Source organism: Tyto alba, unplaced genomic scaffold (genome assembly GCF_018691265.1).
Source record: "Tyto alba isolate M040663 unplaced genomic scaffold, T.alba_DEE_v4.0 Super-Scaffold_26, whole genome shotgun sequence".
Taxonomy (NCBI): domain Eukaryota; kingdom Metazoa; phylum Chordata; class Aves; order Strigiformes; family Tytonidae; genus Tyto; species Tyto alba.
Window position 1 is genome coordinate 2,666,376 of NW_024881300.1, and position 27,861 is coordinate 2,694,236.

The 27,861-nt window shown below is 66.5% G+C and overlaps 5 protein-coding genes across 7 annotated transcripts in view; 2 read left to right on the plus strand and 3 right to left on the minus strand.

Moving 5' to 3' along the window:
* The first annotated feature begins 231 nt into the window (after positions 1-231).
* LOC122153885 (translation initiation factor IF-2-like) lies at positions 232-27,861 on the plus strand. Its single transcript, XM_042797455.1, has 3 exons — positions 232-259; positions 20,792-21,323; positions 23,524-27,861. Exon 3 carries the CDS (start codon positions 23,975-23,977, stop codon positions 24,986-24,988), a length of 1,014 nt encoding a protein of 337 aa, XP_042653389.1. The 5' UTR covers positions 232-259; positions 20,792-21,323; positions 23,524-23,974; the 3' UTR covers positions 24,989-27,861.
* On the minus strand, positions 285-2,797 carry LOC122153886 (chymotrypsinogen 2-like). Its single transcript, XM_042797458.1, has 7 exons — positions 2,687-2,797; positions 2,466-2,569; positions 2,268-2,347; positions 2,085-2,163; positions 1,246-1,426; positions 558-691; positions 285-478 (listed from the first exon to the last, which is right to left on the minus strand). The coding sequence occupies exons 1-7, from the start codon at positions 2,754-2,756 to the stop codon at positions 317-319; spliced, it is 810 nt and encodes a 269-aa protein (XP_042653392.1). The 5' UTR covers positions 2,757-2,797; the 3' UTR covers positions 285-316.
* On the plus strand, positions 3,675-6,187 carry LOC116963884 (chymotrypsinogen 2-like). Its single transcript, XM_042797457.1, has 7 exons — positions 3,675-3,783; positions 3,900-4,003; positions 4,122-4,201; positions 4,306-4,384; positions 5,043-5,223; positions 5,781-5,914; positions 5,994-6,187. Exons 1-7 carry the CDS (start codon positions 3,714-3,716, stop codon positions 6,153-6,155), a joined length of 810 nt encoding a protein of 269 aa, XP_042653391.1. The 5' UTR covers positions 3,675-3,713; the 3' UTR covers positions 6,156-6,187.
* BCAR1 (BCAR1 scaffold protein, Cas family member) lies at positions 8,437-15,290 on the minus strand. 3 transcript variants are annotated; one of them, XM_042797453.1, is made up of 7 exons: positions 15,198-15,290; positions 13,604-14,305; positions 12,195-12,356; positions 11,868-11,972; positions 10,314-11,462; positions 9,992-10,081; positions 8,437-9,708 (listed from the first exon to the last, which is right to left on the minus strand). In XM_042797453.1, the coding sequence occupies exons 1-7, from the start codon at positions 15,207-15,209 to the stop codon at positions 9,193-9,195; spliced, it is 2,736 nt and encodes a 911-aa protein (XP_042653387.1). In that variant the 5' UTR covers positions 15,210-15,290; the 3' UTR covers positions 8,437-9,192. The 3 variants fall into 3 exon arrangements, with proteins under 3 accessions (XP_042653387.1, XP_042653388.1, XP_042653386.1); XM_042797454.1 differs by lacking the exon at positions 15,198-15,290 and adding an exon at positions 14,762-15,158; XM_042797452.1 differs by lacking the exon at positions 15,198-15,290 and having other exon boundaries at positions 13,604-14,470.
* CFDP1 (craniofacial development protein 1) overlaps positions 21,931-27,861 on the minus strand; it is a 66,517-nt gene continuing 60,586 nt past the window's right edge. The window contains exon 7 of the mRNA XM_042797456.1: positions 21,931-22,722. Within this exon, the coding sequence (XP_042653390.1) occupies positions 22,632-22,722 (91 nt within the window). The 3' untranslated portion in view covers positions 21,931-22,631. The remainder of the gene's footprint in view (positions 22,723-27,861) is intronic.

The following is a 27,861-nucleotide window of genomic DNA, read 5'->3' on the forward strand; positions in this document are numbered from 1 at the left end:
TGCCCCCGCCCCGACCAAGTGTTCCCAGGGGAGGCCCCGTGTCCCCCCGCCTCCTGCCCCCCTCGGCCCTAAGCCCACCCTGGTGTCCCCTGCCCGCTGCGGCTCCCTGCGCTCGGCCCCGTGTCCCTCACCCCAAGGAGGGACCCCACGGCGTCCCCGGGCCTCCAGCCCTCCCGCCCAGCCTGCCCCACGCCCCCCCAGCCTCACGTCCCCGTGCCCGGCCAGGGGTCCCCCCCCAGCCCCGCGCCCCCCCGCCCCGGTGACACAGCGAGGAGGCAGCGCGCTTCAGGGGGGGTGGCAGCGTTTATTGCCGGGCTCAGTTGGCCGCCAGGATGGTGTCGATCCAGCTGCGGAGCTTGGTGACGCGGGCGTAGACGCCGGGCACCTTGGTGTCGCAGGTGCTGCTGCCCCAGGAGACGATGCCCACCAGGGTCCAGGCGCCGTCCTTCTCGCACACCAGCGGGCCCCCGGAGTCGCCCTGCAGCGGGGCAGCGGGTGAGCGCAGGGGCCGGGGGGCAGCGGGGCCGGGGGGGCCGGCGGGGGCCGGGGGCACCTACCATGCAGGAGGAGGCACCGTCGGCGCCGGCGCACACCATCACGTCGCGGATGCGGAACCCCCAGTACTGCTTGCACTGGGTGTTGGTGAGCAGGGGCAGGGCCGCCTGCTGCAGCACCGCCGGCGTCTGCGAGGCTGCGGGCGAGCGGCGGCGTCAGCGCCGGGACGGGGACAAGAACGGGGAGGGGGACGGGGGGGGACGGGGAGGGGAACGGGCATGACGAGGAGGCCGAGGACGAGGCTTGGGATGGGGTGGAGATGAGGACGGGGGTGGGTTGGGGATGGGGATTAGGGAGGAGTGCTGGGATGGGGGTTGGGGCCGGAGGGTGGGGATGAGGATGAGGACAGGGATGGCGGTTTGTAGAGGGACAAAGGACGGGGACAAGGGCAGGCGTGGGGATGGGGAGCAGGACAGGGCTGGAGATGGGACGGGAATTAGGGTGAGGAGAGCGCCGGGGAGGAGGACGCGGATGGGGATGGGGACTGGAGGATGGGATGGGGATGACAATGGCAGTGAGCATGAGGATGGGGTGGAGGTGAGGATGACGATGAGGAGGGGATGGGGACGGGGTGGAGATGGGAAAGAGCGTGGGAATGGGACGGGGATGCGGGCAGGGACAGGGATGAGGGTGAGAACAGGGCTGAGGCTGGGGCGGGGGCTGGGGATCGGGACAGGAAGGCGCCGGTACCTTTGGGGTCAGTGAGCCCCCAGCCAGTGGTGACACAGGTCATGCCCCCTGGGAAGTCGTCGGTGGCCTGGGGCAGGCAGACGGGGGACACGCGTTCCGACAGCTTTGCTGGGGTGGCCAGTTTGATCAGGGTGATGTCGTCGCGGATGGTCAGCATGTTGAACTTGGGGTTCTTGAAGACCTGCAGCAGGCGGCACCGCTCCCAGCGCCCGCACCCCAGCCACGGCGCCGGGCACTGGGGACTCCACAGGGACCGACGGGGACCCCGGGGACTGACGGGGACCCTGCGGAATGGCCCTGGGGCTCCCGGGCTGACCGGCTCCCTGGGCTGCAGGTCCCGAGTCCTGCTGCCTCAGGGGAGCAGGGATGCGGCAGGGACTCGTGGGGACCCGAGGAAGCAGACCCCAGTCCTGGGCTGAAAGGGACCCGGGGAGCAGAGCCCAACCCCGGTGGCAGATGGGTGGCAGGGACACCCCAGGGACACCCCAGGGAGCCGACCCCAAACCCTGGGCTGGCAGGGACCCAGGGAGCAATCCCGTGCCCCTGCGGCACCGAGCACTGGGGACACTCCGGCGAGCAGGGACACCAACCGGGACTCTGGGAACCGGGGACCCCCTGGGGACACAACCTGAGGGATGAGGGGGAGCAGGGACACCCCAGGGGACCCCAGCCCAGGGCTGTGGCGTGCCACGGACACCGCGGGACCCTGACCCTCAGGATAAGGGGAAACAGGGACCCCCCGGGGACCCGCCCCGCAGGACAAGGGGGACCTGGACCCGCTGGGCTGCCCGCGGTGGCCGCGGGACCCCGCAGGCGCACGGTCCCCACCCCGGTGGTACCTTCTCGATGGTCAGTCTCTGCTCATCAGGGGAGGGCGAGCTCTGGTCGTACGCACCCACCACCACGATGTCGGTGGTCCTGGGCACAGGCAGGCGCTGAGCACCGGGCACAGGGACTGGGGGGGGAGCCCCCGGGGACCCCGCGCCCAGCCCACGCCGGCCGGCGGCAGAGCCGGTGCCTACCTGACGCCGCAGTGGGCAGCGGTGACCACCCAGTCCTCGCTGATCAGCGACCCCCCGCAGAAGTGGAAGTTACCGTAGCGCTGGCGGGGAGAGCGGCCGTCAGCGCCCGGCACCGCCGGCACCGCCGCCGGGGTGCTCTGTGCCCGGCCCCCGCCCCGGCCCCCGCCCCGGCCTCTGGCCCCCCGCTCGGGGGCTCACCTGGAGGGAGACCTGCCACGGCCAGGACCCCGGCACCGCCGGCTCCCCGTTGACGATGCGGTTGTAGCCGCGGATGACGGGTGTGATGGCGGGGACGCCGCAGCCTGCGGGGCACAGGCAGCCGTGGGACGGGGGTTCCGGCCACCCTGGACCCCTACCCCGCCGCCAAGCCCCCCGCCAAGCCCCCCGCCAGCCCCACCCAGCCCCGCGGCCTCACGCACTCTCCTCGGCGAGCGCGGCGCGGGCAGAGCCCGCCAGCGCCAGGCAGCTCAGCACCCACAGGAAAGCCATCGCTGCTTGTGGGGATAAACCCTGCCCGGGGCCTGGTGCCTCTTATACCCGCTGCCGGGCACGTCCCCGCCGCCGGCCTTGCCACCGCGGCCTCGGGAGATAGCGCGGCACCTGGCACAGTGTCAGGACATGGCCTGGGAGCGTGGCACCTGGAGCTGGTGGCCTTGGTCAGCATTGCGGCTTGGCACTGGTGGAGTCTAAGTCTTCACCATGCTCCTTGGCGTGGGGCGTGGGGCGGGCTGTCACCAGGTCCCGAAAGAGACCTTGGAGCTCACCTGGTCCAACCCCAGCAGGGCCACCCAGGGACCATGTCCAGGTGGCTTCTGAGCCTCAGCATGGATGGAAACTTCACAGCTGCCCCTGGCAACCTGTGCTCTGCTGGGTCACCCTGCAGTGAAAGCGAGTCTCCTGATAGTGAGTGGAACCCTCCTGCCTGTCAGATTGGCCCATCACCTTTGGTCCTGGCACTGGGAACCAGTGGAAAGAGCCGAGATCTGACCTCATTGCACCCTCCTTCTATTGCCATCAGGGATGCTCCCGTCCCGTCCGTATCTCCCTGGACTCTCCCCAGTATGGCCCTGTCTCTCTTGTACTGGGGAGCCCAGCCCCAGCCCCAGGTCTCCAGGGGTGGCCTCCCCCTCCCCAGCTCTGAGCAGGGGGGCAGGGACCTTCTCCTGACCTACCGCTGCCTGGGCAATCTGGTGCCCACCAACACCCCGGGTTTGGGCTGCAGAGCAACTCCCAGCCCCAGCCCATGCTGGGGCACGGGGTCCCTGCTCCCCCCCGGGGCCAGGCCCCCCGCCTACCCAGGGGCTGGCTGATGGCCATGGTGCCGCTGCTGGCACGGTGCCGCGCTATCTCCCGAGGCCGCGGTGGCAAGGCCGGCGGCGGGGACGTGCCCGGCAGCGGGTATAAGAGGCACCAGGCCCCGGGCAGGGTTTATCCCCACAAGCAGCGATGGCTTTCCTGTGGGTGCTGAGCTGCCTGGCGCTGGCGGGCTCTGCCCGCGCCGCGCTCGCCGAGGAGAGTGCGTGAGGCCGCGGGGCTGGGGGGGCGGGCGGGGGGCTTGGCGGGGGGCTTGGCGGCGGGGTAGGGGTCCAGGGTGGCCGGAACCCCCGTCCCACGGCTGCCTGTGCCCCGCAGGCTGCGGCGTCCCCGCCATCACACCCGTCATCCGCGGCTACAACCGCATCGTCAACGGGGAGCCGGCGGTGCCGGGGTCCTGGCCGTGGCAGGTCTCCCTCCAGGTGAGCGCCCGAGCGGGGGGCCAGAGGCCGGGGCGGGGGCCGGGGCGGGGGCCGGGCACAGAGCACCCCGGCGGCGGTGCCGGCGGTGCCGGGCGCTGACGGCCGCTCTCCCCGCCAGCGCTACGGTAACTTCCACTTCTGCGGGGGGTCGCTGATCAGCGAGGACTGGGTGGTCACCGCTGCCCACTGCGGCGTCAGGTAGGCACCGGCTCTGCCGCCGGCCGGCGTGGGCTGGGCGCGGGGTCCCCGGGGGCTCCCCCCCCAGTCCCTGTGCCCGGTGCTCAGCGCCTGCCTGTGCCCAGGACCACCGACATCGTGGTGGTGGGTGCGTACGACCAGAGCTCGCCCTCCCCTGATGAGCAGAGACTGACCATCGAGAAGGTACCACCGGGGTGGGGACCGTGCGCCTGCGGGGTCCCGCGGCCACCGCGGGCAGCCCAGCGGGTCCAGGTCCCCCTTGTCCTGCGGGGCGGGTCCCCGGGGGGTCCCTGTTTCCCCTTATCCTGAGGGTCAGGGTCTCGCGGTGTCCGTGGCACGCCACAGCCCTGGGCTGGGGTCCCCTGGGGTGTCCCTGCTCCCCCTCATCCCTCAGGTTGTGTCCCCAGGGGGTCCCCGGTTCCCAGAGTCCTGGTTGGTGTCCCTGCTCGCCGGAGTGTCCCCAGTGCCCGGTGCCGCAGGGGCACGGGATTGCTCCCTGGGTCCCTGCCAGCCCAGGGTTTGGGGTCGGCTCCCTGGGGTGTCCCTGGGGTGTCCCTGCCACCCATCTGCCACCGGGGTTGGGCTCTGCTCCCCGGGTCCCTTTCAGCCCAGGACTGGGGTCTGCTCCCTCGGGTCCCCACGAGTCCCTGCCGCATCCCTGCTCCCCTGAGGCAGCAGGACTTGGGACCTGCAGCCCAGGGAGCCGGTCAGCCCGGGAGCCCCAGGGCCATTCCGCAGGGTCCCCGTCAGTCCCCGGGGTCCCCGTCGGTCCCTGTGGAGTCCCCAGTGCCCGGCGCCGTGGCTGGGGTGCGGGCGCTGGGAGCGGTGCCGCCTGCTGCAGGTCTTCAAGAACCCCAAGTTCAACATGCTGACCATCCACGACGACATCACCCTGATCAAACTGGCCACCCCAGCAAAGCTGTCGGAACGCGTGTCCCCCGTCTGCCTGCCCCAGGCCACCGACGACTTCCCAGGGGGCATGACCTGTGTCACCACTGGCTGGGGGCTCACTGACCCCAAAGGTACCGGCGCCTTCCTGTCCCGATCCCCAGCCCCCGCCCCAGCCTCAGCCCTGTTCTCACCCTCGTCCCTGTCCCTGCCCGCATCCCCGTCCCATTCCCACGCTCTTTCCCATCTCCACCCCCGTCCCCATCCCCTCCTCATCGTCATCCTCACCTCCACCCCATCCTCATGCTCACTGCCATTGTCATCCCCATCCCATCCTCCAGTCCCCATCCCCATCCGCGTCCTCCTCCCCGGCGCTCTCCTCACCCTAATTCCCGTCCCATCTCCAGCCCTGTCCTGCTCCCCATCCCCACGCCTGCCCTTGTCCCCGTCCTTTGTCCCTCTACAAACCGCCATCCCTGTCCTCATCCTCATCCCCACCCTCCGGCCCCAACCCCCATCCCAGCACTCCTCCCTAATCCCCATCCCCAACCCACCCCCCTCCTCATCTCCACCCCATCCCAAGCCTCGTCCTCGGCCTCCTCGTCATGCCCGTTCCCCTCCCCGTCCCCCCCCCGTCCCCCTCCCCGTTCTTGTCCCCGGCCCCGGCGCTGACGCCGCCGCTCGCCCGCAGCCTCGCAGACGCCGGCGGTGCTGCAGCAGGCGGCCCTGCCCCTGCTCACCAACACCCAGTGCAAGCAGTACTGGGGGTTCCGCATCCGCGACGTGATGGTGTGCGCCGGCGCCGACGGTGCCTCCTCCTGCATGGTAGGTGCCCCCGGCCCCCGCCGGCCCCCCCGGCCCCGCTGCCCCCCGGCCCCTGCGCTCACCCGCTGCCCCGCTGCAGGGCGACTCCGGGGGCCCGCTGGTGTGCGAGAAGGACGGCGCCTGGACCCTGGTGGGCATCGTCTCCTGGGGCAGCAGCACCTGCGACACCAAGGTGCCCGGCGTCTACGCCCGCGTCACCAAGCTCCGCAGCTGGATCGACACCATCCTGGCGGCCAACTGAGCCCGGCAATAAACGCTGCCACCCCCCCTGAAGCGCGCTGCCTCCTCGCTGTGTCACCGGGGCGGGGGGGCGCGGGGCTGGGGGGGGACCCCTGGCCGGGCACGGGGACGTGAGGCTGGGGGGGCGTGGGGCAGGCTGGGCGGGAGGGCTGGAGGCCCGGGGACGCCGTGGGGTCCCTCCTTGGGGTGAGGGACGCGGGGCCGAGCGCAGGGAGCCGCAGCGGGCAGGGGACACCAGGGTGGGCTTAGGGCCGAGGGGGGCAGGAGGCGGGGGGACACGGGGCCTCCCCTGGGAACACTTGGTCGGGGCGGGGGCACGGGGCACACCTGAGCTGGCGTGGGGACCCCCGGCTGGACAGCAGGCGTGGGGACACGAGTCCAGGCGTGGGAGCACGTGGAGTGCTCCGGGGGCGCCTGGCTGGGGAGTGGGACGCCTGGGTGGGCACGGGGACACAGGGGGCTGGTGCGGGGACGCCTGGTCAGCAGTGGTGACACCAGGCTGGGCACGGGGACCCCCAATCAGGGAGGGGACGCTTGTCCCAGCCCCGCGTCCCCGTCTGCCGGAGCCACCTTAAGGTGTCGGTGCCGCTGGAGCGGAAGGAAGGGCCAGCGGGGAGGGCAGAGTCCTGTCCCTGTCCCCACCATGGCTGCAGGTGCTGAGGCTGGGGGGGGCCCTGGGGCGCCGGAGCTGCTGCTCCAAACTGGGGCTGGATGGGAGCACTGGAGTCCCCTGGGGCATGGCCAGACGGGGGGGTCCCTGGTGTGGCCCCATGCCCTTACCTGTGGGTGAAGTTCCCAGAGCCAGACCCACCTTCCCTGGGGTTCTCAGAAGTGGGTCTGCTTGGAACACCTGTGGGATTGGGGGTGCTGGGAGCACTGGGGGGTCTGTGTGTGCCCATAGGGACAGGGGTGCCTTGATCCCAGGGGTGTTGGAGGGGTGCTCAGGGGTGGCGGTGCTGTGTCCCCAGTAGTGTTGGGGTTCCCCTGGAGCTGGGGGTGTCATGGTCCAAAGCCTACTGGGGATGCCCGTGGGTTTGACATGGTTGCAGGGTTTGCTGGGGAGCCCATGGGGATGGGGTCCCAAGGGTGCTGGTGTCACCATGGGGTGCTGTTTCCAAGGGTGTACCCATGGGGCTGGGAATGCTGTGGTCCCAGGGGTGCTGGGGTGACTGGGGGTGCCCTGGGGTGAGGGATGGTGCTGGGGGGCCGTGGTGTGGCTCTGGGGGTGTGATGGGTGCTCAGGGACAGGGGATGAGGGACCAGGGGTGCCCTGGGGTGAGGGATGGGTGCCCAGGGCCATTGATGGGAGGACCTGGGGGGGTCACCAGGGTGAGGGAGAAGTGCCCAGAGCTGGGGACTGGGGGTACTGAGGGTCTCAGGGATGGGTGCCCATGCCGAGGGCTGGGGGAGCAGGGATGGGCGCCCAGAATGGGGACTGGGGAACAACGGGCAGGTCAGCGGGGTGAGGGATGGGTGTGTGGGCTGGGGGTGCCCAGGCCTGGGGGCGTCCTGGGGTTTGGGATGGCTGCCCACAATGGGGCCAGGAGGGTCTTGGGGCTGCCGTGGGGTCCATCCCACCCCGTCCCAGGGCTCCCGGGTGCCGGCAGAGATGGCCACCAGCTGCGGGACGGGCGCGGGGCCGGTGGCGGCAGCGCCCCGGGGGGCTGCGGGCACCACGGCTCTGCCCTGCCCCGGCCCAGGGCTACTCCACCGACGTCTGCGTGCCCATCTCCCGCCTGCCCGACGTGGTGGTGGAGACCGAGCGGGACCGGCGGGACTCCGGCCTCACCGGTCAGTGGGGGGCACGGAGCCACCATCCTCCCTGCCCCCCCACCCCCAGTGGGACACCAAATCCCCGCATCCCCACCCCTGTGCACCACAGACCCCCAAACCCCCAATAAACCCCTTTGTACCTACAGCCTCCCTGCACCTTGATGCCTCTTGGGGGGGACAGGGCACCCCAACCCCTCCCCAGGGTGGTCCCTGGCCCAGGAAGGGCACCCCCACAGCATGGGGAGCTGGGCTGGCTGGGGGAACGGGACACACACACACCCACCCACTTTAGCCACTTCCCCAGAGCCACAGCACTGGTGACGTGGGGCTGGGAGCCCTGGGACATGCCGAGCACCACCGTGGCCAACCCCCCTTGAGGACCTCCAAACCCCACTAAACCCATTCGCATCTCCAACCTCCAGCTGCTGTGATGTCTTTTGGGGGGACAGGGCACCCCAGCCCCTCCCCATGCCAGGCAGACACAGATACCCAGGAGATGGGAGGGGGGGTTGTTTCTAGGCAAATCTTTATGCTGCAGGAGGGTAAGGGGCTGAGTTTTGGGGGGCTGTGACTCCGTAGCTCTGGAAATTAGGGGAAGCTTCCCCTGTGTTCAGAAGGCACCAATTTTGGCTTGCGTTTCAGTTACAGCTGGTACGGTAGCACAACCCAGGACAGGCTAGACCCCTCCTGCCCCAGCCCCCCACCCCCACCCCGTCACCCCTTAGCGCCCTGGGGGGCCCTTATCCACCGTGGAACAGCACAGCACAGCTTTTCACTGCTACACTCTCCCAAGAGGAAGGGTGGCTTTTACACCATTAAAATCTGCTGGCTGCCAGAGATGGCTCAGGAGCCCCCCCACCTCCTCCCAAGAGCGGAACTCTTCACCTCACTGCATCACCCCCAATTTCCAGGCGCACCCCCCGTCTCGATTCAACAGGGCCACGGCCAGCAACGGCTGCTGGGTTTGTACAGAGAGGAGAGCGGGGAGGGAACAGGCACAGATCCACCTCCCGGCTTTTCGTCAGGGGCACGGCTCCAAAACCAATCCTGGCCTGAGGGAGGAAGAGGAGGAAGGAGGGGGGGGGGGGGGGGATGATGGCCGCAGCCCCTCACCCCTCTACCAGCAGAGCCCCAGGGTCCCGGTGCGCGTGGGAGTCTCTATGTACATGTCCGCTTACACCGGGCAGCGAGGGCTCCCGTGGAGTGGGATGTGTGTCTGGGGACGGGGCGGGGGGTCGTGGGGAGGGGACAGCAGCCCCGGGCCATCACATGGCTGCCAGCTGGCCCAGCACCATCCTGAACTGCTGCGTGCTGTTGGCAAGTTCCTTGACACGCTCCACCATGTCCTTAGAGGCGGCGGGAGAAGGGTAGTGGAGGGCGGCCGCCTTGGTGGTCACCACGATCTCCTTGAGCATCTCGCAGAGGAGGTTGCTGTAGTGCATCACCTTGTGCTGGACGTCCTGGGCCTTGGCCTGGCGGGACAGCGTGTCCCCAATGAAGACGAGCTTGTGGGCGCTGACGATGACGAACTTGCTGTGGGCCACGAAGATCTTGGGGGGTTGGTTGGTGCTGACGGCGTTGAAGAAGTCGTCGACGGCGTTGGTGAGCGTGGTGAGGTCGGCCTCGCACTGCTCCAGGTAGAAGAGGAGGAGCTGGCGGTCGGCAGGACACAGGGCCCCGGCACCCCGCGCCGGGCCGTAGTGCTGGGGGGGGCTCCAGTTGGACAGGTCGCTGTCGATGGGGCGCGTCACCTCCTGTTCCAGCCGCTCGAACTGCTTCAGCTGCAGGAGGGAGGGGTGTGAGGCCCCGGAATGGTCCCACCGAGCCCCTGGAGCCACCGGCCCCAGAAGGACCAGCGCCAACCGTGCCAGGCTCCTCTCCAGGAGCAAGGCGCTGACGCTCCTCTCCGCTGGCAGGAGGTGAACCCGAACCCACCGCCACGGACGGCCGCGCAAGAGGGGGCCGTGGCCCAGAGCAGTGGCTGGGGGTTCAAGGGGAGCAGGAGCCAAACCCCTGCTGCCCACCCCGAGCTGTGCCCGGCAGCGCCCGCCCTGGCTCCGTTACCTGCTGGTGCTCCAGCTGGTCCTTGCTCTGCCGGATGATGTTGCCTTTCTCCAACAGCTCCTTTTGGGTCTTCTCAAACTCCTCCTTGCCCTGTGGGGAAGGAAGACGTGGGACACGAGGCGGGTCAGCCATGCCACCCTTTGCCGGTGAGCGAGCCCCCGCCTTGTCCTGGGACACCCCCCGGTCCTCGAGCCGGAGGGGGACGAGCGAGACGCGGGTGGCAGAAGCACCGCTGCAGTCAGAGCTGCCCGATGCCCCCGTGCCGCCGGCACAAAACCCACCCGAGGGGAGCAGCCCCCCGCCCTCCTCTGCCCGCGCCCACCTGGAGATGGACGTAGTCGTAATCCTCCATCCAGCCGCTCTCGCTGTTCTCGTAGGGCCCGTCGGGTGACTCCTGGGCCAGCAGCTTGGGCGGGGAGGGCAGGGGCCGCGACTGGATGCTGCTGGCCTTGTCGGAGGGGTGAGGGGGCCCGTGGCCGCCGCTCTCCGCCACCGGCTTTGTCCGTTTGAAGAGGAGGGAGGCGTTGCCGTGCAGGAAGGAGGCCAACTGCTTGGTGTCATCAGGGATGCCGCGCGAGTGCATGACAAAGTGCTCCAAGTCATCCGTGCCGGGCTTGCCGCTGGCCAGGGCGCTCGGGGCCCAGTGGCAAGCGTCCAGCGCTTGGCCGTGCCGGGCCAAGGCCTGGTAGACCTCCTCCATCTTCTGCAGCTGCTTGCTGAGCTTGGCGTAGAGGGAGCGGTCGGAGGCCTGGGCGGCATTGCCCACCGCCCCCCGGGCAAACTCCAGCAGGTCCCGGAGGGCCGTCCGGACGCCCTCGGCTGCCCCGCGGATGCTGGCGGCGTTGGCCTCCATGTGCTCGGGGCTGCGCCAGTTGGCGCCGATGAAGGACATGAGGTAGGAGACGGCACCGCCGACGCCATGCTGGAGCTTGGCCAGCGTCTCCATGGCGGCGTCCAAGTCCAGGGAGAACTCCTTGCCGGCTCCCTTGGCCGGCTCCTTCACGGGGACCACGTCCAGCGAGGACGTGGAGATGTTGCTGCGGGTGCTGCCCGTGCTGGAGGCCGAGAGGCGTTTGGTGTCGGCGCCCTTGGCCTCACGGTCCACTTGCGGTGGGACGTCGTAGATGTACTCACCCTCCGTGTCCAGGGAGCCCTTGCCCGGGGCGTGCAGTTCCCGGGGCACGTCGTACACCTCCTGGGAAGGGAAGGCCGACCCCCCCAGCTTCTTGAGGCTGGGGGGCACGTCGTAGATCTCGTGGGAGAGCGGCGGCTCGGGGGCACCTTTCCCAGCCGCCGGCGGCACGTCGTAGACATCGTCCGGCAAGTAGGGCTCCTGCTGGGCCAGGATGAGGGGGTGGCGGGAGGGGTCGAAGGCTTTCTGCTTGGCAAAGGCGGGGGGCACATCGTAGGTCTCCTCCCGCGCCGGTCCATCCGGCACCTCCTTGCTCACTGAGGGGGGGACGTCGTACACCTGCGAGGGCAGCGGCAGGCACCGTCAGAGCGCTGCCGGGGCTGCCGCGCGCCTAAGCGCCAGCTCCGGGCGTGCAGGATGGTGCTGGGTGCGCCCCAGGGGTGCCCCCGCGCCCAGGGAGGCTGGCACAGCACCCCCAGCCTCCCACGTCCCCTTTGGGGGGGGGGGGGGGGGGGAATCGCAAAATCCCAGAGGAACCCGAGTTGGAAGGGACCTCAAAAGACCATCTGGTCCCACCTCACCCCCTGTGGATGAGATCATCCTGCACCCCGTCCCCTCGCATCTTGAAAGCCTCCAGCGCCAGGGACGCCGCCACGTCCCTGGGGAGGTCGTTTCAGCGAAGGGCTGTTCCCACTGCCAAATGTTTTTCTACGGAGAAGCCGGGAGCTTCCCGGCAGCACTTACAGTTTGGTGCAGGTTCTTCTCCACGCTGGGGGGCACGTCGTAGATCTCCTGCCCCGGGTCCTGCCCGTTGGGACCCTTCACTGCCATGGGTGGGGTGTCATAGACCTGGGGTGGGGGACACAGCGTGTCAGGGATGGCGTGGGCACTCACCTCCTCCCAGGGACCGGCTGGGAAGGATGGAGGCGCCAGAAGCAGCGCCAAGGCCCACAGCGTGCCCAGCTTTGGGTGTAATTTGCCCGGGTTCGGGTCGCAGGCTGTGCCAGAGCATCTCCCGTGCTGGAGGATGGAGCCAGCACCACCCCCCTCCCCGGCCCCAACCAGCCTCACCTCCTGGCTGAACTGGTTCGGGACCCCCCCTCGGACAGGCGGCACGTCGTAGATCTCCTGGGAGCCCGTGGAGAGGAGGTGGCGCGGGAAATCGTACTCATCCTGCTCGCCCTTGGGGGAGTCGTAGACGTACACTTGCCCCACGCGGGTGGGCACCAGCACCTGGCAAGGGGGCAAAGGGACGAGGTGGGCGCCGCCGAGCGTCCCCAGCCTGCCCCCTCCCCGCCCCCCAAAAACCCAGCGACTGGGCTGGAGAGAGGATGGATGCCGGGCCCCATACCAGACCGTCCGGCACTGGGCAAACTGGTGCCCACGGGAGGGCGCTCCCCGGCCGGGCGTGCACGCTCCTCGCCGCGACGCCAGGGACGGGGGATGATATCACCGGTTATTTATAGCGGCGAGCCTCGGCGAGAGACAAAGCCCAGCCGGCACGGCCGCGGCGTGCAGAAGGGCACGGCCGATTTGAGCACCGCGCCGCGGGCAGGGATCTGCCAACGCGGTGCCGTGCCCGCTTCGCCGCGCCGTGGGGGCACGAGAGCGGCAAATAACCAAACCCAGAGGGTCACGGCAGCTTCCCCAGCCAGTGCCGGGGCAAGAAGGGCTGAGCAACTGGCAGAGGTGCTGGGCTGGTCCTCCCTTTTAGGAGCCCCGGCTGCGATTTGGCTGCCCCTTCCCTCACCGGTTGCTTCCCAGGGCTGTGAGTCAGGGTGGCCTTCCCGGAAAACACGATGCCGAAAGCGCCTCTTCCCTGGGATGACGTGCCAGGGAAGGGGCAGAGCCGGGAGGAGCCCGGTGTCCGGGATGTGGCTGTTAGGTCACCCTGGACAGGGTCCCCATGCTGGGGACAGGCTGGTGGCTCACCGGTAAACCCAACCGGCAAGCGCCGGCAGGTTCCCTGGCACAGCCCGGACACGCTGGCACCGGCTGCCTGCCCCTGCCCACGCTCCCGGGAAAAAAAAAAAAAAAACAAAAAACAGCTCAGCACCCTGCCAGGTACCACAGCTACCACCATAGCTACGGATGGGTCTGGCCAAGGGGCACCCCCAAGCAGCTCGTGGGTCACCAGCACCCCGTGCACGCCCCAGACACGGCTGCCGTGCCCTCGGGGACACCGGCAGGGCCCACGCGAGAAACCCAAGAGGACCCGAGTGCCGAACGCTGTGCCAGCCCCCACCAACCCGGGGCACCTCAGCGACCACCCCCCGGCGCACCCGCTCCTGCCGGCGGTGCGGGGAAGGATGCCCAAGCACACACACACACACTCCCCCCCCCCGTGATGGGCACAAGGCCTGCCCGCTCCGAGAGACACCGGTGGGGCAAATAAACCCGAGCCCCACAGCCCTGGCACCCACTCGCCACCCTGGAACCGCAGAAAGCCCCACAACCCCACCGCCACCCCCCAGTCCTACCTTCCCCTGGGGCTTGTGCCCTTCCCAGCTCCTCATGTCCAACGACGGGGGCACCTGGTAGATGTCCTGAGCCTGACCGGCCGCGGGAGGAACCTGGTAGACGTCCTGGGGGGGGCTGGCAGAGCCCCCGGGGTACGCCTCCGCCGCTTGGCCCAGGGAGGGGGGCACCTGGTAGATCTCCTGGCTGGGGCTGGGGAAGGCGTGGGGAGGCGTCTGCTTTGGGTAAGCCGGTGGCTGCTTCGCCGGGGCAGGTGGAAACTGTCCGGTGGGCACCGAGCCCGGGTAGAGACCCTGCTGTCCCTTGCTGGGGACGGGCATCAGGTAGACGTTGTCCCCCTGGGGGGCATAAGCAGGGTGCATGGGGGTGTACTGCGAGGCGGGCGACAGCGGGGTGTAGCCCCCTTGGTGGTGGTAGGGCAGAGCCGGCTGGGGCACCGGCGGCTGCGGTGGTGCCTGCCCCTGCGCCGGGCCGGGCGCCTGCTGCTGCTGCTGCTGCTGCTGCTGCTTCTTGTCGTACATCCCCACCAGGATCTTGAGGCGGTTCCCGGGGACGATGCCCTGACGGCCGTGGAGGGAGCAGAGCCACCAGCCGTCCAGCCCCTGCGTGTTGCGCTCCAGCACCGTCATGATGTCGCCTTTGCGGAAGGAGAGCTCGTCCGGCGATTCGGCCACGTTGTCGTACAGCGCTTTGGCCAACACGTTCTGTAAAAAAACCCCGCGCCGGGGCGGTGAGCCGGGCCCCGCCGGCCGCGGGGGGGGCATCCCGGTCGAGCCGGGTGGCCGGTGCCGGGAGGGAGCCCCGCGGCCCCCCGCCCCCGGTTTTGCTGAGCGGGTCCCACCGGCCGGGCTCTCCCCGCTCCAGCCGCCTTTTCCGTCCCCGCTGGAGTTCAAGCCATCCTTCCCGGAGGTGGTGCTAGGAAGGGGCCGGGCCCTTCCGCCCCCCCCCCGGTTTCGGGGAGGGGGGGGGGGGGAACCTCCTCTGCCTTTCCCTCCCCTTCCCGCTGCCGCCGGGGAGGAAGTGCCAGGGCGGTGAGTCAGCCGGAGCCGGAGCCATCCCCACGCCAGCCACCACCGGGCCCACGCTGCCGGCCGTGTGTCCCCCCCCCCGCCTCTCCGGGGCATCGTGCCGGGGGGTGGGGGGGGGGGGCAGTCTCTTACCGGTGCCATGGCGGCAGCGGGACAGGCCGCAGCCTGCCGCAGGCTCCCGCCACCGCCCGGGATGGCGCCGGCTCCCCCGCAGCGGCCGGGCACCGGGGGGGGGGGGGGACACGACACACGACACCGTGGGCTGCCCACCCCGCCGGGCCGGGGCACGGGGAGGCCCGTGGTCCCGGTTGGGTGGGGGTGTGCCCCCTCGGGGATGATCCCGACTGACGGCCAAGGTCACGCGTGGATGGGGAGGGGGGCTCAGAGCGGGGGCGGGCTGCGCCCTTCCTCCTCCTCCTCCTCGTCCACACCGGGGCAAAGGCGGGGCCGTGAGCCGTTACCCCGGGGCCCCGCGCCCTGCCTTGGCGCGGGGGGGGGGAATCCCACGCGCGTCCCCGGGCCCCACGGGGAGGTTCCCCCCCCCCCTCCCCGGCCGGTCCCCGCTCACCAGGTAGTTCATCTTCCCGCGGGGCTGCTCCGGCCCTAGCGCCGGGCGGCCGGGGGCCGGGGCCGGGCCGGGGGCGGCGGGGCGGGCGGGCGGCGCGCTGGCGGCGGCGGCGCCGTAGGGATCATTATAGCGCGGTGCCCGCCCGGGCCCGGCGGCCCCGCCCGCCCCCATTGGCTGCGCCCGCCCGGGGGGGCGGGGCCGGCGGGGAGGGGCGGGGCCAGAGGGGCGGGGCGCGGGCGGGAGGCGGGGGGGGCAGCGGGGTGGTGGGGGGGGGATGCGGGGAACGGGACCGCCAAGGGTTAACGGGCGTGTAACGGGCGTGTAACGGGCGTGTAACGGGCGTGCAGAGGGCAGTGGGTGTGCCGGGGGGGTGCTGCAGGTAACGGGTGGGTAATGGGTGGGCGAAGGCTAACGGGTGAGCAAAGGGTGTGCAACGGGTAATTGGGGGGTGCAGAGGGTGGGGAGTGGGTGTGCAACAGGGAATGGGTGTGCAAAGGGCGTGCAACAGGTAATGGGCATGCAATAGGGGGTGCAAAGGGGAATGGGTGAGCAAAGGGTGTGCAGCAGGTGTGCAACGGGTAATGGGGGTGCAATGGGGGGTGCAAAGGGTGGGGAGTGGGTGTGCAGCAGGGAATGGGTGTGCAACAGGTAATGGGCATGTCATGGGGGGGTGCACAGGGTGGGTAATGGGTGCGCAAAAGGTAACGGGTGTGCAACGGAGGGCACAAAGGGTGGGGAACGGGTGTGCAACAGGTAATGGCTGTGCAAAGGGTGTGCAACAGGTAGTGGGTGTGCAACGGGGAGTGCAAAAGGTGGGTAATGGGTGTGCAATGGGGTGTGCAGCAGGTATGCAACAGGTAATGGGTGTGCAATGGGGAGTGCAAAGGGTGGGTAATGGGTGTGCAACAGGTAACGGATGTGCAAAGGGTGTGCAACAGATAATGGGCATGCAATAGGGGGTGCAAAGGGTAACGGGTGTGCAAAGGCTGTGCAAGGGGAACGGGGGGGCAGTAGTGGGGTGTACTCGGCATCTAGCAGAGATGTTGGGGGTGTGCACGAGGGTGTAAGGGAGGTGAGTGGCGCTCTGGCAGGTGTGGAAGAGGCACGGTGGTGCAAAGGGGGGGTCACGGGGGTGTAATGGGCCGTTACAGGGGTGTAGTGGGCTTTGGGCACGCACATGTGGGTGCAGCGGGTGTGTAGCACGTGAAAAGCGTGCAACAGGCGTGCACGCAACCGGCGCGCAGCCGGCGTGTAACTGGGGTGTTCTGGGCAGGTAATGGGTGTGCAATGGGCAGGGGGGTGCCAGGGGAGGGGGGGTGCAAGGGGTGTGCACAGCGGGGGGGGCAGCGGCGTTGCTCCCCGCAGCCCCTCGCCTGCCCCAGCTGGAGGGTTTGGGGGGGGTGTGTGTGTGTGTGTCACCCCATCCCTCCCAGGGGCAGCGTCCGAAACGAACCCCTCGGGGTGAAACCCTTCTCCCCTCCCGTGTGTCTGCTTGCCCTTGGGCTGCACGGCACGCTGCCCGCGGTTCCAACGCTCCGGCCACGGGGCCCACGGGTGCCCCAACAGCCGGTGAGCCCGGGCTTGATGCCGCCGCACGCCGAAGCCCGCAGTCCCTGCCCGCAGCTCCGGCGCTGCCGGCATCTGCCCGGGGCCGGGAGCGGGCCGGGGGGGGCGGCCGCGGGGCTCCTTGGCGATGTGGAGGCTGCCGAGACACGCACGCTGCTCGCCAAGCTCACTGAGGCCGTACGGCACGCACGTGCCCTTCCCCAAAAAGCGGGGCTCGTTCCGCTCCCCGAGAACCGCCGCTGCCGTTCCCCCCTCCCGCACCGGCAACCTCCCCTGCTCGGAGGCAGATTCCCCTTGTGCATGGCTGGCTGGTGGGGAAACTGAGGCACGGCCAAGGGTAGGAGATATCTGGCAGCAGGGACTGCGGTTGCGCCCGCAAACCGCAGCCGCAGCCGGAAGACCGCGGTTTCCTCTTGCTGGTGGCAGCGGTGACAGCGGTGACAGCGCAGGGCTGAGCCCCGTGGCCATTCCCAGTTTGGGCTCCGAGCTCCCTGGCCCCTCTCCCACCGCCACGGCCGATCCCACGAAGTGTCTGTGTTCGCTTCGGAGGCCCCGAACCCGGCCAGGGCCTGCGCGGCCGTCGCCGAGAGTCTCCCCAGGGTGAACCTGTCACCGCAGGGCTTCCAGCTCCCCGCTTTGGTACCGAAAAGCAGCAGGGGTTTTATTTTTCCCCCCTCCCCGTGGCGACGTTCAGATCAAAGCGTCCCCTGTTGCTACTCGGTCCCGGCCATTTTCGGTGCATCGCAGCCAAAATAGCTGCTTGCATCTGCTGCGCGCCCCGAGCCGGCAACCGCTCCCGCCAAGCGCCCCGGGGGGGCAGGCACCAACAGGTCTCCCTTCGGCTTCTCCCACCTCCTAAAAACCAAAATGCCAAAAAGAAGATCAAAAGCGGAGCGTTACGGGGGCCCTGCGGCGCCGGGGACGCTCAGAGCCGGGTGGTGGGTGCAGCCGGAGCATCTCCGTGGTGGGATAGGGTGAGGTGGTTCTTTACCGGCTCCGGCGGACGCGTTTCGGGATGGCTGCTGCTCGGGATGCAGGTTGCCCCAGCGACGGTTGCTATGGCAAACACTTTGGCGGCAAAATTTCCAGCCATATTCATGCGCCCGTCATTGTCTTCGGGAGCGTCCCCGGCATCCAGCGAGCCAGGCACGGCCGGCTCTGCACCGGGGGCACGCTCTCGGCAGGGCCCGGCTTTTCCCGCTGGCTCCTGGCGTGGGAAGGTGTCGGAGGACCCCAAACGGGGGGTTTGGGGGAGCACAGCGGGTGCGCGGGGGCCTGGGGAGCAGGCTGTGCCGTGCCACGCCACGTTAATTGGCTAACTGCTGATTAACACCCAGCCGTGCCCCAACCGTTGGGTGGGATGCGTTTCGGTGAAGCCGGGGCCCAGCGCTGGGCCAGCGGGACGTCCTGGGGAAGGGGGGTGGCACTGGGATATTTGTGGGGCTGGAGCCATCCCCAGTGGGGCCCAGCGGCTCCGGATGGGGCTGCCTGCTCCTGCCCCCCCAGCATCTGCCCGCGGCCCCGCCGGGTCCGCGCTTCGGCAAGCCGCCTCCTGGAGCAGCAATGGGATTACAGGGAACTGAGTCTCCTAGCAATGAACGGAGAAATAAATCCTATAAGGCAGGACGGGATTTATTAGACTTCAATATTCTGGAAATAATGAAGACATTTCTCTTGGCTTGTAGTATCACGGGACCCAACAGGATCACACCAAGGATTTATCCCCATGACTTTCCGCGGCGCTGGGTTGTTTTTTAGCTGCGGAGAGGAGATGGCAGGGGAGCCAGCTCGCCTTTCCGGCGAGCGGGATGGCGAGGCACCCCCTCATCTCCAGAAAAGCCGAGGCGGAGCGCGGGCCTCGGGCTGCCCCAACAGTAGCGGCTCTGTTCATCTCCCCATTCATCCCCCGGCGAGGGCTGGCGCCGATCCTCGCCCCCAGCAGCAGGAAGGGCTGGCTGTGCCGCCGGCGCAACTTCAAACGCGGGTGCCAGCACCCACCACCGGTGGGAGGAAGCCCTGGGGCAGGGACCCTCACCCGTTAGTCCCCATTAGTCCTGAACCCACTGCAGCCAGAAACCTCGTCGCGCTGCCGGACGGGACATCGCTGCCAGGAAAAGAGGTGGGAGAGGCTGGAAACAGCAGCTTGGGGAAGAGGACGCGGTGCCCCCAGCGTCACCTCCCGGGCAGCTGCCCTTCCCGGCCCCGCTCCCCGCGGGGAACCGGGGCCCCGGTTGTGGGGTGATGCCTCCTGGGACCAGCCCCACGCTCTGCTCCCGCCTCCTCTCGCCTGCCAGCACACCGTCAGGCTTTGCCCCGTGGTGGCTCGGCTCGCCCCGAATCCCATCACGGTCCTTGGGATGGCCGGGCAGGGGGCCCACAGGGTGCACCCGCTGGGCAGCCACCTCTCCACCTCCTCCCGCGTCGGGAGCCGGATGTTTATTCCTGCATCCCTGTCACCGAAACAGCCTTAAAAATGCACGACGTTAGCTCCCCGCCCGTTGGCAGCCCCGTCACGGCCTCCCCAACCCTCGCCCAGCAGCTCAACGCAGGCGAGCCCGCGGGCGCAGGTCGGACGCAGATGGTTTTACCGCAGCTCCGGAGCGCGGCCGCCGCGGCAGAAGCCCCGACCGTCGGGGCACGCAGACACAATCGCTGCCTTGTTCGGGGCCCGGCCGCACAAGGGGCCCCTTCAGGCAGCCAGGGAAGGGGGAGCTCCTCGGGATGAGGTGATTCTCAGGCCACGAGGGACCCCTCGCACCGCCAAAATTCTGAGCAGATGCCCCAGGTGGGTCCTGACCCATGGACGACGTGAGCTTCCCAGAGAAGACGGCCCGAGGTGGGAATGTCTCGAAAGAGGCACCCACATCTCCTGGGAGCTTTGCTCCTTCCAGAAAGCTCAGGGCTGGTGGGGATGCTGAGGGTTGTTGGGTACCGGGGCCACCCCCACTTTGTGGGAAGGTGCTGGGCAATGGAAACAGCAAGCAGAGTGGAGTTTTGCCTTTTTTTTTTTTTTTTTTTTTTTTTTTTTCTCTTTTTTCTTTTTTCCTTCCTTAGCAGCCAAGCTGTGTTTTCTGGAGACCTGTAAATCACTCCTCGTCTTCAGGAAAGAGAGGCGAGGAATACATGATCCAACCAGGCAAAAACGCGGGACGCTTGGGAGTGCGCAGGGAGGAAGCCAGGATTCAGCCCCAGGCCAGCGGCTGCCTCCCGGCCGTCCCGCCGAGCCCACCCCAGCTTGCCGGGCCGGGAGCTGCCACCGCAGCCCGGCACCCTCCAGCCGAGCCGGGCACGCCACGCCGCCGCGAGCTGGGAGCCCAGCGGAGAGGAGCCGAGGCGCTCGGCCACCGCTGTTAAACCACGCTTTTCCAGCCGGTCAGGTTGCTTCCAAGATTTCAGAATTTTCCACATTTGCTCAGCTAAAGGGAAAGAAAAACCCCAGAGAAGAGAGGCCGGAGAGTTTGTGGAGAGCAGAGCTGCGCCTGGCAGGCAGGATCCTGTAAACTGAGGGTCACTGATTTTCCCAGTTCACCAGCCTGCCAGTGGAGGCTGTGCTGGCCAGATCCCACTGACACACCATTAGCTGCTTGTAAATCCAAAGCCATCCATCCCCCCCAAGCCATCCAGAGCCGATGTGGCTGCAGGGCTCTCTCTGGACACAGCCCGGAGCTTGCTCTTTAAGGCTTTTAAGAGCGGGGCTGGGTTTGGTGCCTCTGGCTTTTAGGTTCCCCTGTTGCATGTCCATCCAGTTTTTGCTCACAATACACAGAATTATCTTCCGTTTCTAGCCTAGTTTTCACCCCAAGGTGCTGCCGAGCTGCTGGAGCAGAATGAGCCCTAAAATGCAGCTGCATTGGAGGCCCGAGGCAGCACCCAGCTGGGATGCTTGTCCCACGGTGAAGATTTCGGTTGGCAGTCCCCGGGGAGCCTGACACCGCCGGGACAGGACCCTTCCCCACCTCCACCCAGGACCACAGTGCTGAGGGGACACAGGGCAGAGAAGATCCCCAGTCTCCCCTCCTCAGCCCCAGCAGAGCGAAGCGCAGCAAAAGGCAAACTGTCTCCCCCGTGTCCAGCCCCCCCCAGCCCCGCTGAGCCTCTCGCCGTCAGCGAGGACCTGCTGCAAACCCTGCCCGGGGTTGCCTCGGGGTCCCTGCAAGCAGGGCAGGACCCGGCTGCCTCCCCAGCCCCGGGGAGGAGGAGAGAGGGGTCCCGAGCAGGACAGCAGCCCAGCGACCGCCAAGGGTCACCCCAGGGCTGCTCGCTGCCAGCCCCGAGCTGAAACCTCCCCACAACCCTGGGGTGCCCCGGACAACTCCAGTTGTTTTTGCAACCGAAATCAAAGCAGCAACCGACTGGGAAGGCGGTTGGAGGTGCAAACATGTCATCACCCTTGTTGTTTTGTTTCTGTCCCATTTCAGGCTCGTTTAAGCAGGTCCGTAACAGCCGATTCTGTGCATAACAGGGTGCCAAAGGCTGCAGCTCCCCCTGAGCACGTGGTGTTTTGTTCTCGGCTGTCCCGCAACACGGCCACAGAGCAAGGGCTGACTCAGCAGCTGACACGTGAGTCCAAAGCTGAGACCGTGCTCCGAGCCGCAGGCGAGTGGCCAGCGGCAGCGACGGCATCGCTCGCCCCGTTAGCGGGAAGGATGGGACTTGTGCTGCTTTCCCCCCGGCACGGGCTGCCCCCCTGAGTGGGCTCAGAGCATCCCGTGGGGAACGGCGGGTGGGCACCTCTACTCCGGGGCCGTGCAGGGGCCAGACGCCGGGAGCTGCCCAGCTCGGGCAGCGCCAGACCCGACGGGACGGCCGAGATGACGGCGCGGTGCCGGCTCCAGCTCCGCGCCCAGGCGCCTCACTCTGCCCTCCCAGGCAGCTCTCCTCGCTCAGCCACCCTGCGTGGCCATGCCTTGGGCGGGGAGCGCTGCATACAGGAGGCACTGTCCCCTCCCCGTTCTCCAATTCTGGATTTAATCCCACCGCCAGCCCCAGTGCTGCAGAGGGAAAGCGAGCCAAGCACTCGCTCTGCCCCCCAGGCTGCTGTCCAGGCAGCCACCAGGCACCTCTGAGCAGGGATTTTCACGATCGCCGTCAGACACTCCTTACTGTACGTGACCCTTCACGTCTGTCCTCTGCTTCCCGCACAAACCACGCTGCCAGCATGCAAGGCTGTTGGGATGGAACACTTTATTCACGTGAACGCTCAGATCCTGGCCCGTCCTGCCTGCCGCAGCTGCTCCCATCTTCTTGACAGCGTGAACAAGGAAGGATTTCTTCATCGGCTTGCTTAACACCCCCCCCGCCCCGCGCCCCCAGCATCATCAGACCCCACAAACAAGTACAGACAGTTCGGCTTTGTCCGGGCAAGAGCACGGCGCTGCGGGGCAGGGAGCGCTGCGGGGCTGGCAGAGCGGGGAGAAGGGCTCCAGCCCACAGCTTGCGCACGCAGAGCAGCCACGAAACCTTCCCGCAGCGCCGCTCGCGCAACCAAATACACCAGCCCAGCCTTCACCCAGGCTCCAGCACCCTCCCAGCCTTGGCGGCTCCTCCGGCTGCCAGAAGCACCCAGGGTTGACAGGGGATGGGTGCCACCAATCTCTTCTGGTTGGAAAGCTGCCTGCCAGAATCACGCTGGTCTGGTCGCTTCTGTCACCTGCTGGGCCATTTAACCCTCAAAGTGTCCCCTGCCCACTGACAAATACCCTCCCCAAACTATTACAGTAAAAGGAAAAACCTGCATGCTGAGACATACAGGCTGAGTCTTGGGTGGAGAAAGGTTTCCGTGCTTGGTGGTCCCGCGGAGGCCGGCAGCCCCCAGCCAGCGCTCGGGCACAGCGGGGAGCAGGATCCCCCGCGGCCACCCCCGGCACGTCAGGGCTTCATACTGCTCAGTCTGATGTCGCGTTCGATTTCGAACTGCCTGTGATCCACGCGCTCCAGGAACGCTTTCCTCTCGATGTACCTGCGGGGGAGGCAGAGAGGCAGAGGCTGTAGGCAGTGCCCGGAGCAGCCAGCGCTGGCCCCAGCCCCGGGGCAAAGCCCACCCACCCAAAGGGACGAACAGGGAGGGAAGGCATCATCTGCCCCCTTCCCTGCCTTTCCATGAGCTGATCGCTGCACTGAGCCCCTCCTACAGACACCAGAACGGCTCTGTGGCCTGCTGGGGGTCTCCTGGGGGACCCACAGAAGTCTGGTGTGAAGGGTGGAGATACGGGCTGGCTGCTTCTCCTTCCAGCTCTTCTCTAATGGCTGAGAAATGACCTTGAAGGGGCTCAGGGCAGGTCCTCGGCAGAAGAGGCAGCTCTGATGCTCCTCCCCGGCTGCCCCTGCCCACAGACCCCCGAGCAAATCACCTCAACCGCCCTCCTCCCCCCCAGCAGCACGACCCACGCTACAAACTGCTACCAGGCACAGGGAGCATTAGGGACCCAACCAGCATCACCCAGCAAGCCTGCAGCAGCTCAGGGACTGAGGCCAGGGGTTTCCCAGCCACAGACTTGCTCCTAACCACCGCGGAGTATTTACTTCTCCCCCCCAGCGAGGCACCTGAGCGCTGCAAGGAAGGCAGCAAACACGCCTGCGCCTGGAAAAGCACCTTGCCGCTCATTAATGGCATGCAGCTGAATTTTAACGTACTTTGCTGCAAACCCTTGCCACAGATAGCCTGGGGCTGTGCTACTAATTAACCTACAGAGGGAGCGAAATTGCAATTCAAAACAGGAGCTGTAATTGAATCATCACGATTGTTTTGCATTTGTTCCAGGGTGGCGAGCGCTCGCCTGCCATGGCAAGGTCATGACGCTCGGCACCGATGCACCAGCCGCTGCGTTCAGCTTCTCTCTGCCGGCCGCTTGCTCTTCCTGGACCACAGCTGGTGCCTGCCAACCAGAGAAGCCCCGCTGCTTGGAAGCAAGACTGAAAGCTGCAGGAAAGATGAGGATTGCAGGCTCTGGGGGTTTCCCAGGCTTTCCTGGGTGGCTGGCAGCGGTGCAGGAAGGTGCCTAAGACCCAACTGCACGGGAAGGCTGAAGCCCCCCTCCCGCCGTGGTCCCTGCAGGACAGAGGGGGCTCCGCTGCCTTTGGTGACGAGGTCTCTGCTTTATGCTACAACTATCAAACCGGCGCTGAATTTGCTCCCAGCACCGGGACGCCTTCGCCCTCGCTGCGAGGGCCGGCCCTCACGCTCCTGCCCACCCAGTCGTCCTCCGAAAGAAATGAATCCCCAGTCACTGCAGCGAGCGATTCCTGCCCCCGGGGAGCGGATGAACCAGCCCCCCCCGGCGCGTCCTTGCTTGCTGCCACCCCGCTCCCATCGCAGCCCGAGCGCGTCTCTGCGCCGACACAACTGGGTCAGCCCCTCTCCGCCGGCTGCGGGGGGGGCAGGGGGGGCCACAGACGATGCGCTGGCCGTGAGGAGGTATCGTTGTGGCCCCCCTCGCCACGCCGGCTCAGGAAAGGCGAGCAGGGGAGTGTCGCTTCCCCTTCGTCCCTGCGAACGGGGAGGTGACCCCCCGCTCCTGGAACCGGGCTCGGAGAGGCCACGGGAAGGAAGTCGGGGTGGGGGGGGGGTGTCACGTTGTATGTTCCAGCAGGTCACAGCGCTGGGCGTGTGGTTTTCCTCCCCCTCCGCTGCAAAACGCCGACCGCAGCCGGGAAGGCAAGGGGCAGGGGTTCCCGCTCTTAACCTGGGAACACCCCGACTTGCTTGGGCAGCAATAGCCCGAGCTGCCAAATTTGAAGCTCCTTCGGCCCCTCGGCGACTCCCGTCTCCCAACCCCGGCGAGGGGTCAGTGCCTTCCTCCTCCTCCTCCTCCTCCTCCGTGGCGGGCAGGGACTGGCTCCTGGGGGATCGATACGGATCACGAGCCAGGAATGCGGTCTCACGGCACGGAGGAGGAACTGCGACGTTACCCCGTGGCGTTGTCCTTGGCCGGCCACAGAAAAACGCCGCAGGGGCCGGAGCAGGGCACCACCTGTGCCTACCCCGGGGTTTACGGGGCAGGCAGCCCCACAACAAGCCCGGCCGGCCCGTCCTGCACGCACACGGGGGCTGGACGTGCCGACGGACACAAGCAGGGAAGCAGCAGGTCTGCAGGGGCAACTCAACACCCCCCCCTGCGCCCCGAACCCCGCGCCCGAGCTGCGGCTCCGTCTCCGGATCCCGGCCTGGCTGCTCACAGTGCAAAGGGCGCGAGCGAGGCGCAAACACCCGCCCTGTGCTTGTCTAAATAACCTTTGCCACCTGAATCAATACTTTCCCCCTAAGTTATCAGCCCACGTGGAAACAGGGCAGCTGTGATCCACAGCAGAGGAAGGTGAATTTGTTGGGCTGCCTTTGCTAAGGAGGCCAGCTGCAAATTGTTCCGGGGAGGGTTCCACTGGTGCTGCCCGTCCCCAGCCAGTCGCCACCAGGCACCCAGCGCACGGGGCAGGGCTGCTCCCCTGCTGGGCCTGCCCTACAGAAGTGGCCCGATTAAAAGGCCGCTGCACATTTCCATTTATAAAGCACGCATCAGAGAGATCGACAGCAAAGGGGAGAGCTGCCTCTGCTCCTTACTTCATCCCTCCCCGTCAAACCCAGGACAGGCCCTCGGGATCTGACACAACCAGGCTGCCCAAGCCCGGATCCTGCTGCTGGGGAAATGCAAATTGCTGTCTGGGGCTGCTGATAGGAGGGATGGAAAAATCAGAGGGAAGGATGGGGAGGTCTGAGGCACGAGGAGCTCCGAGCTGTGAACAGCAACTTCTGCAAGGTTACCACGAAAAAGAGATTCAGCTTCCCTTCCCTTCCGAGTGAAAAAAAAAAAAAAAAAAAAAGCCTCCTGCCTTCCTCGGCAGCACCCCGCTCCCTCCTGCCTGGGTCGAGGGGTTAACAACGGCTCATTACAATTTTTATAGAGATGGGGAAATGATTGCCCACTGAAGGGTGAGCAGAGCCTACGTTATTAAAGGAGAAGAGGTGGCTGTGGAAGGGACACCAGGCTCCTGCAAAGCCGGCTGTGGCTGCGTGATCTGCTCCCCGCCAAGCAGGCTGGCTGCTCCCTAACGGTGCAGCACGCTTCACCCCACCGGCGATTACAGGTGGCCTGCAAGCAGGAATGCAGCGGGCTGCACGTCCATCGGTGCTTCTCCCTTCCTTCATCTCCAAGGTGGAAGTAATTCACAGCGAGCAGACGCTCGGTCGATCCCCTCGCGTTACATGCCCGGCTAGCACAAACAGATTTGTAAGGAGCGTCTGAAGTTTTCCCGGCATCACATTTCCCATTTGTATAACGACAAAAAACGGCTTGCCAACAGCCCAGTGGATTTTTCTAGCCTGGGATGTGACAGGCAGCAAAACCCAAAGCTGTCCAAGCTTACAGATGCTCTTAAAATTGCTGCTCTGCTCATCTTTTCAGGGCGCTGCATCTTTTCAGGGCTCTGATCCCTTCTTCAGCCTTCAAGGACCACTATGTCAGCGACTCTGGAAAGGTTTGCCAGGCGTGAAGGGCGAGCTGTCCTGCTTGTATGGGGCGGGAAAGGAAACAGCACTGGCCAAGAAAGGTCAGCATACTCGGTTTGAACAAGCAAGAGATGCCACAGAACGCTCAGGCAGGGCAGCCTGGCCTGTTTGGGGGGGGGTGTGCTCCAGCTGAGAGAGATGGACCCTGATTCAGGCTGATTCCACCAACTGTGGAAGGAAACAGTGTGTCCCGGCGACCGGCAGGAGATGGTCTGGCTTTTAGTGGTGGTACTACCCCCATCAGCCCAGTTCAGAGCAGCGAAAGCCCAAAGCTGTTCCCACACTCGGCAGCCGCCCAGGACATCTGTGCAGGGCAAATTCTCACCCCACGTCCCAGCGGGACAAGCCAGCCAAGGTGCCACAGACAGAAACAGGGCCCTTCCCTGGAGGTGGGTTCTCCAAAAGCGGCTGCGGCTCCTGACGGGGCTTCATGGGGGAAGCTCACCCTCCTCCGCCGCAGACAGAGCGTGGTACGCGGCCTGGCTCTGCCTCCAAGGCTCCTGGCACGGGGCATTTCACTGGACGGGGCTCTGACCGTGACATTCACCGTGCCGCAGACGGCATCAGCGATGATCCGGCTCCGGCACACCCGCACGCGATGTAAATCACTCACCTCCTTGGATTTCAGGGATCTCAGAGGAACACGCCCTGTCCCCCTCCGGCACTCCTACCGAATCGCTCTACTTGTTCAAGGGCAAGTGTCCAGAAACAGATCAGGGCAGATCTGATGGAGAAGGGGTGTTGTGGAAGGGTGCAAGGCCAAACTGAAAACACCCAGCAGTCATAAAATATCTATTTGAAATACAAAATCCAATCTGTTGGAATGCAGAAGCTCCGAGTTCCTCCCGCAGAGTAGAAGAACAGCTTACAATAAAAATACATTTTATGAGCTGTCCAGTAAGCTGGTTACGTTTTCCCAGAGCTTAGCGAAGCACTTGTAGTGGAAATGCTGCTTCTGATCTTATTATCCTTCCCTGCAGTGCATGTTATTAACTTTCTGTTTTATTTACAGCATCGCCATTTACTTTTACGATACTTCCATTAACTTCATTGGAGTGCACATTGCTCGATGCACACAATCAACGCCCAGCGCTGCCATAATCTTTAATGCACCTTGCCAGCTGTTCTGGTGTTTGCATACATCTTTACGCAGGAGAAGGGGAGGACAGATGCAGCTGGAACATGTCATTTGAAGAACGGAACAAAAAAACATACCTCCCAATTTGAGACTTTTTTTTTTTTTTTTTAAAAAAAAAAAAAAAAAGAAAACAGGACAAAGGCAACTGCGTTTCCTCATGGGAGTGCTGCGTTAGGCCGGTTCACGCTGCATCTGTGCCACTAGCCGGGGAGAAGAAAAAGCACAGCCAGACTCTAGCTGGCCTTGAAGAACTCACGAGGTTCCTAGCAGAGCGCGCTAGGTGCTCGCAGACTTACCTGTCTCCCTGTGATACCTAGAGCAGCTACTGGCTTTATGTATCCCTAAGAATAAATCCTTCCGAAATCCCACAGGTTTGCCAAACTCTCTCTGTAGCACACGATGGGGTGCCTACATGTATAGGAAGCAGTGGGAAATGCTGGACTACTACTGGGTAAAGTCCC

What these genes read in the sequence shown, in the direction of transcription:
- LOC122153886 (XM_042797458.1), bottom strand. Translation starts at nt 2,756, where the DNA reads ATGGCTTTCCTGTGGGTGCTGAGCTGCCTGGCGCTGGCGGGCTCTGCC. An exon ending in GCTGCCCACTGCGGCGTCAG is followed by an intron (nt 2,164 to 2,267) that starts GTAGGCACCGGC and finishes GCCTGTGCCCAG; the next exon opens with GACCACCGACATCGTGGTGG. An exon ending in GGGGCTCACTGACCCCAAAG is followed by an intron (nt 692 to 1,245) that starts GTACCGGCGCCT and finishes GCTCGCCCGCAG; the next exon opens with CCTCGCAGACGCCGGCGGTG.
- LOC116963884 (XM_042797457.1), top strand. Translation starts at nt 3,714, where the DNA reads ATGGCTTTCCTGTGGGTGCTGAGCTGCCTGGCGCTGGCGGGCTCTGCC. An exon ending in GGGGCTCACTGACCCCAAAG is followed by an intron (nt 5,224 to 5,780) that starts GTACCGGCGCCT and finishes GCTCGCCCGCAG; the next exon opens with CCTCGCAGACGCCGGCGGTG. An exon ending in ACGGTGCCTCCTCCTGCATG is followed by an intron (nt 5,915 to 5,993) that starts GTAGGTGCCCCC and finishes GCCCCGCTGCAG; the next exon opens with GGCGACTCCGGGGGCCCGCT.
- BCAR1 (XM_042797452.1), bottom strand. Translation starts at nt 14,365, where the DNA reads ATGCCCCCCCCGCGGCCGGCGGGGCCCGGCTCACCGCCCCGGCGCGGG. An exon ending in ACGACTACGTCCATCTCCAG is followed by an intron (nt 10,082 to 10,313) that starts GTGGGCGCGGGC and finishes CCTTCCCCACAG; the next exon opens with GGCAAGGAGGAGTTTGAGAA. An exon ending in ACCAGCTGGAGCACCAGCAG is followed by an intron (nt 9,709 to 9,991) that starts GTAACGGAGCCA and finishes TCCCTCCTGCAG; the next exon opens with CTGAAGCAGTTCGAGCGGCT.
- LOC122153885 (XM_042797455.1), top strand. Translation starts at nt 23,975, where the DNA reads ATGAATCCCCAGTCACTGCAGCGAGCGATTCCTGCCCCCGGGGAGCGG.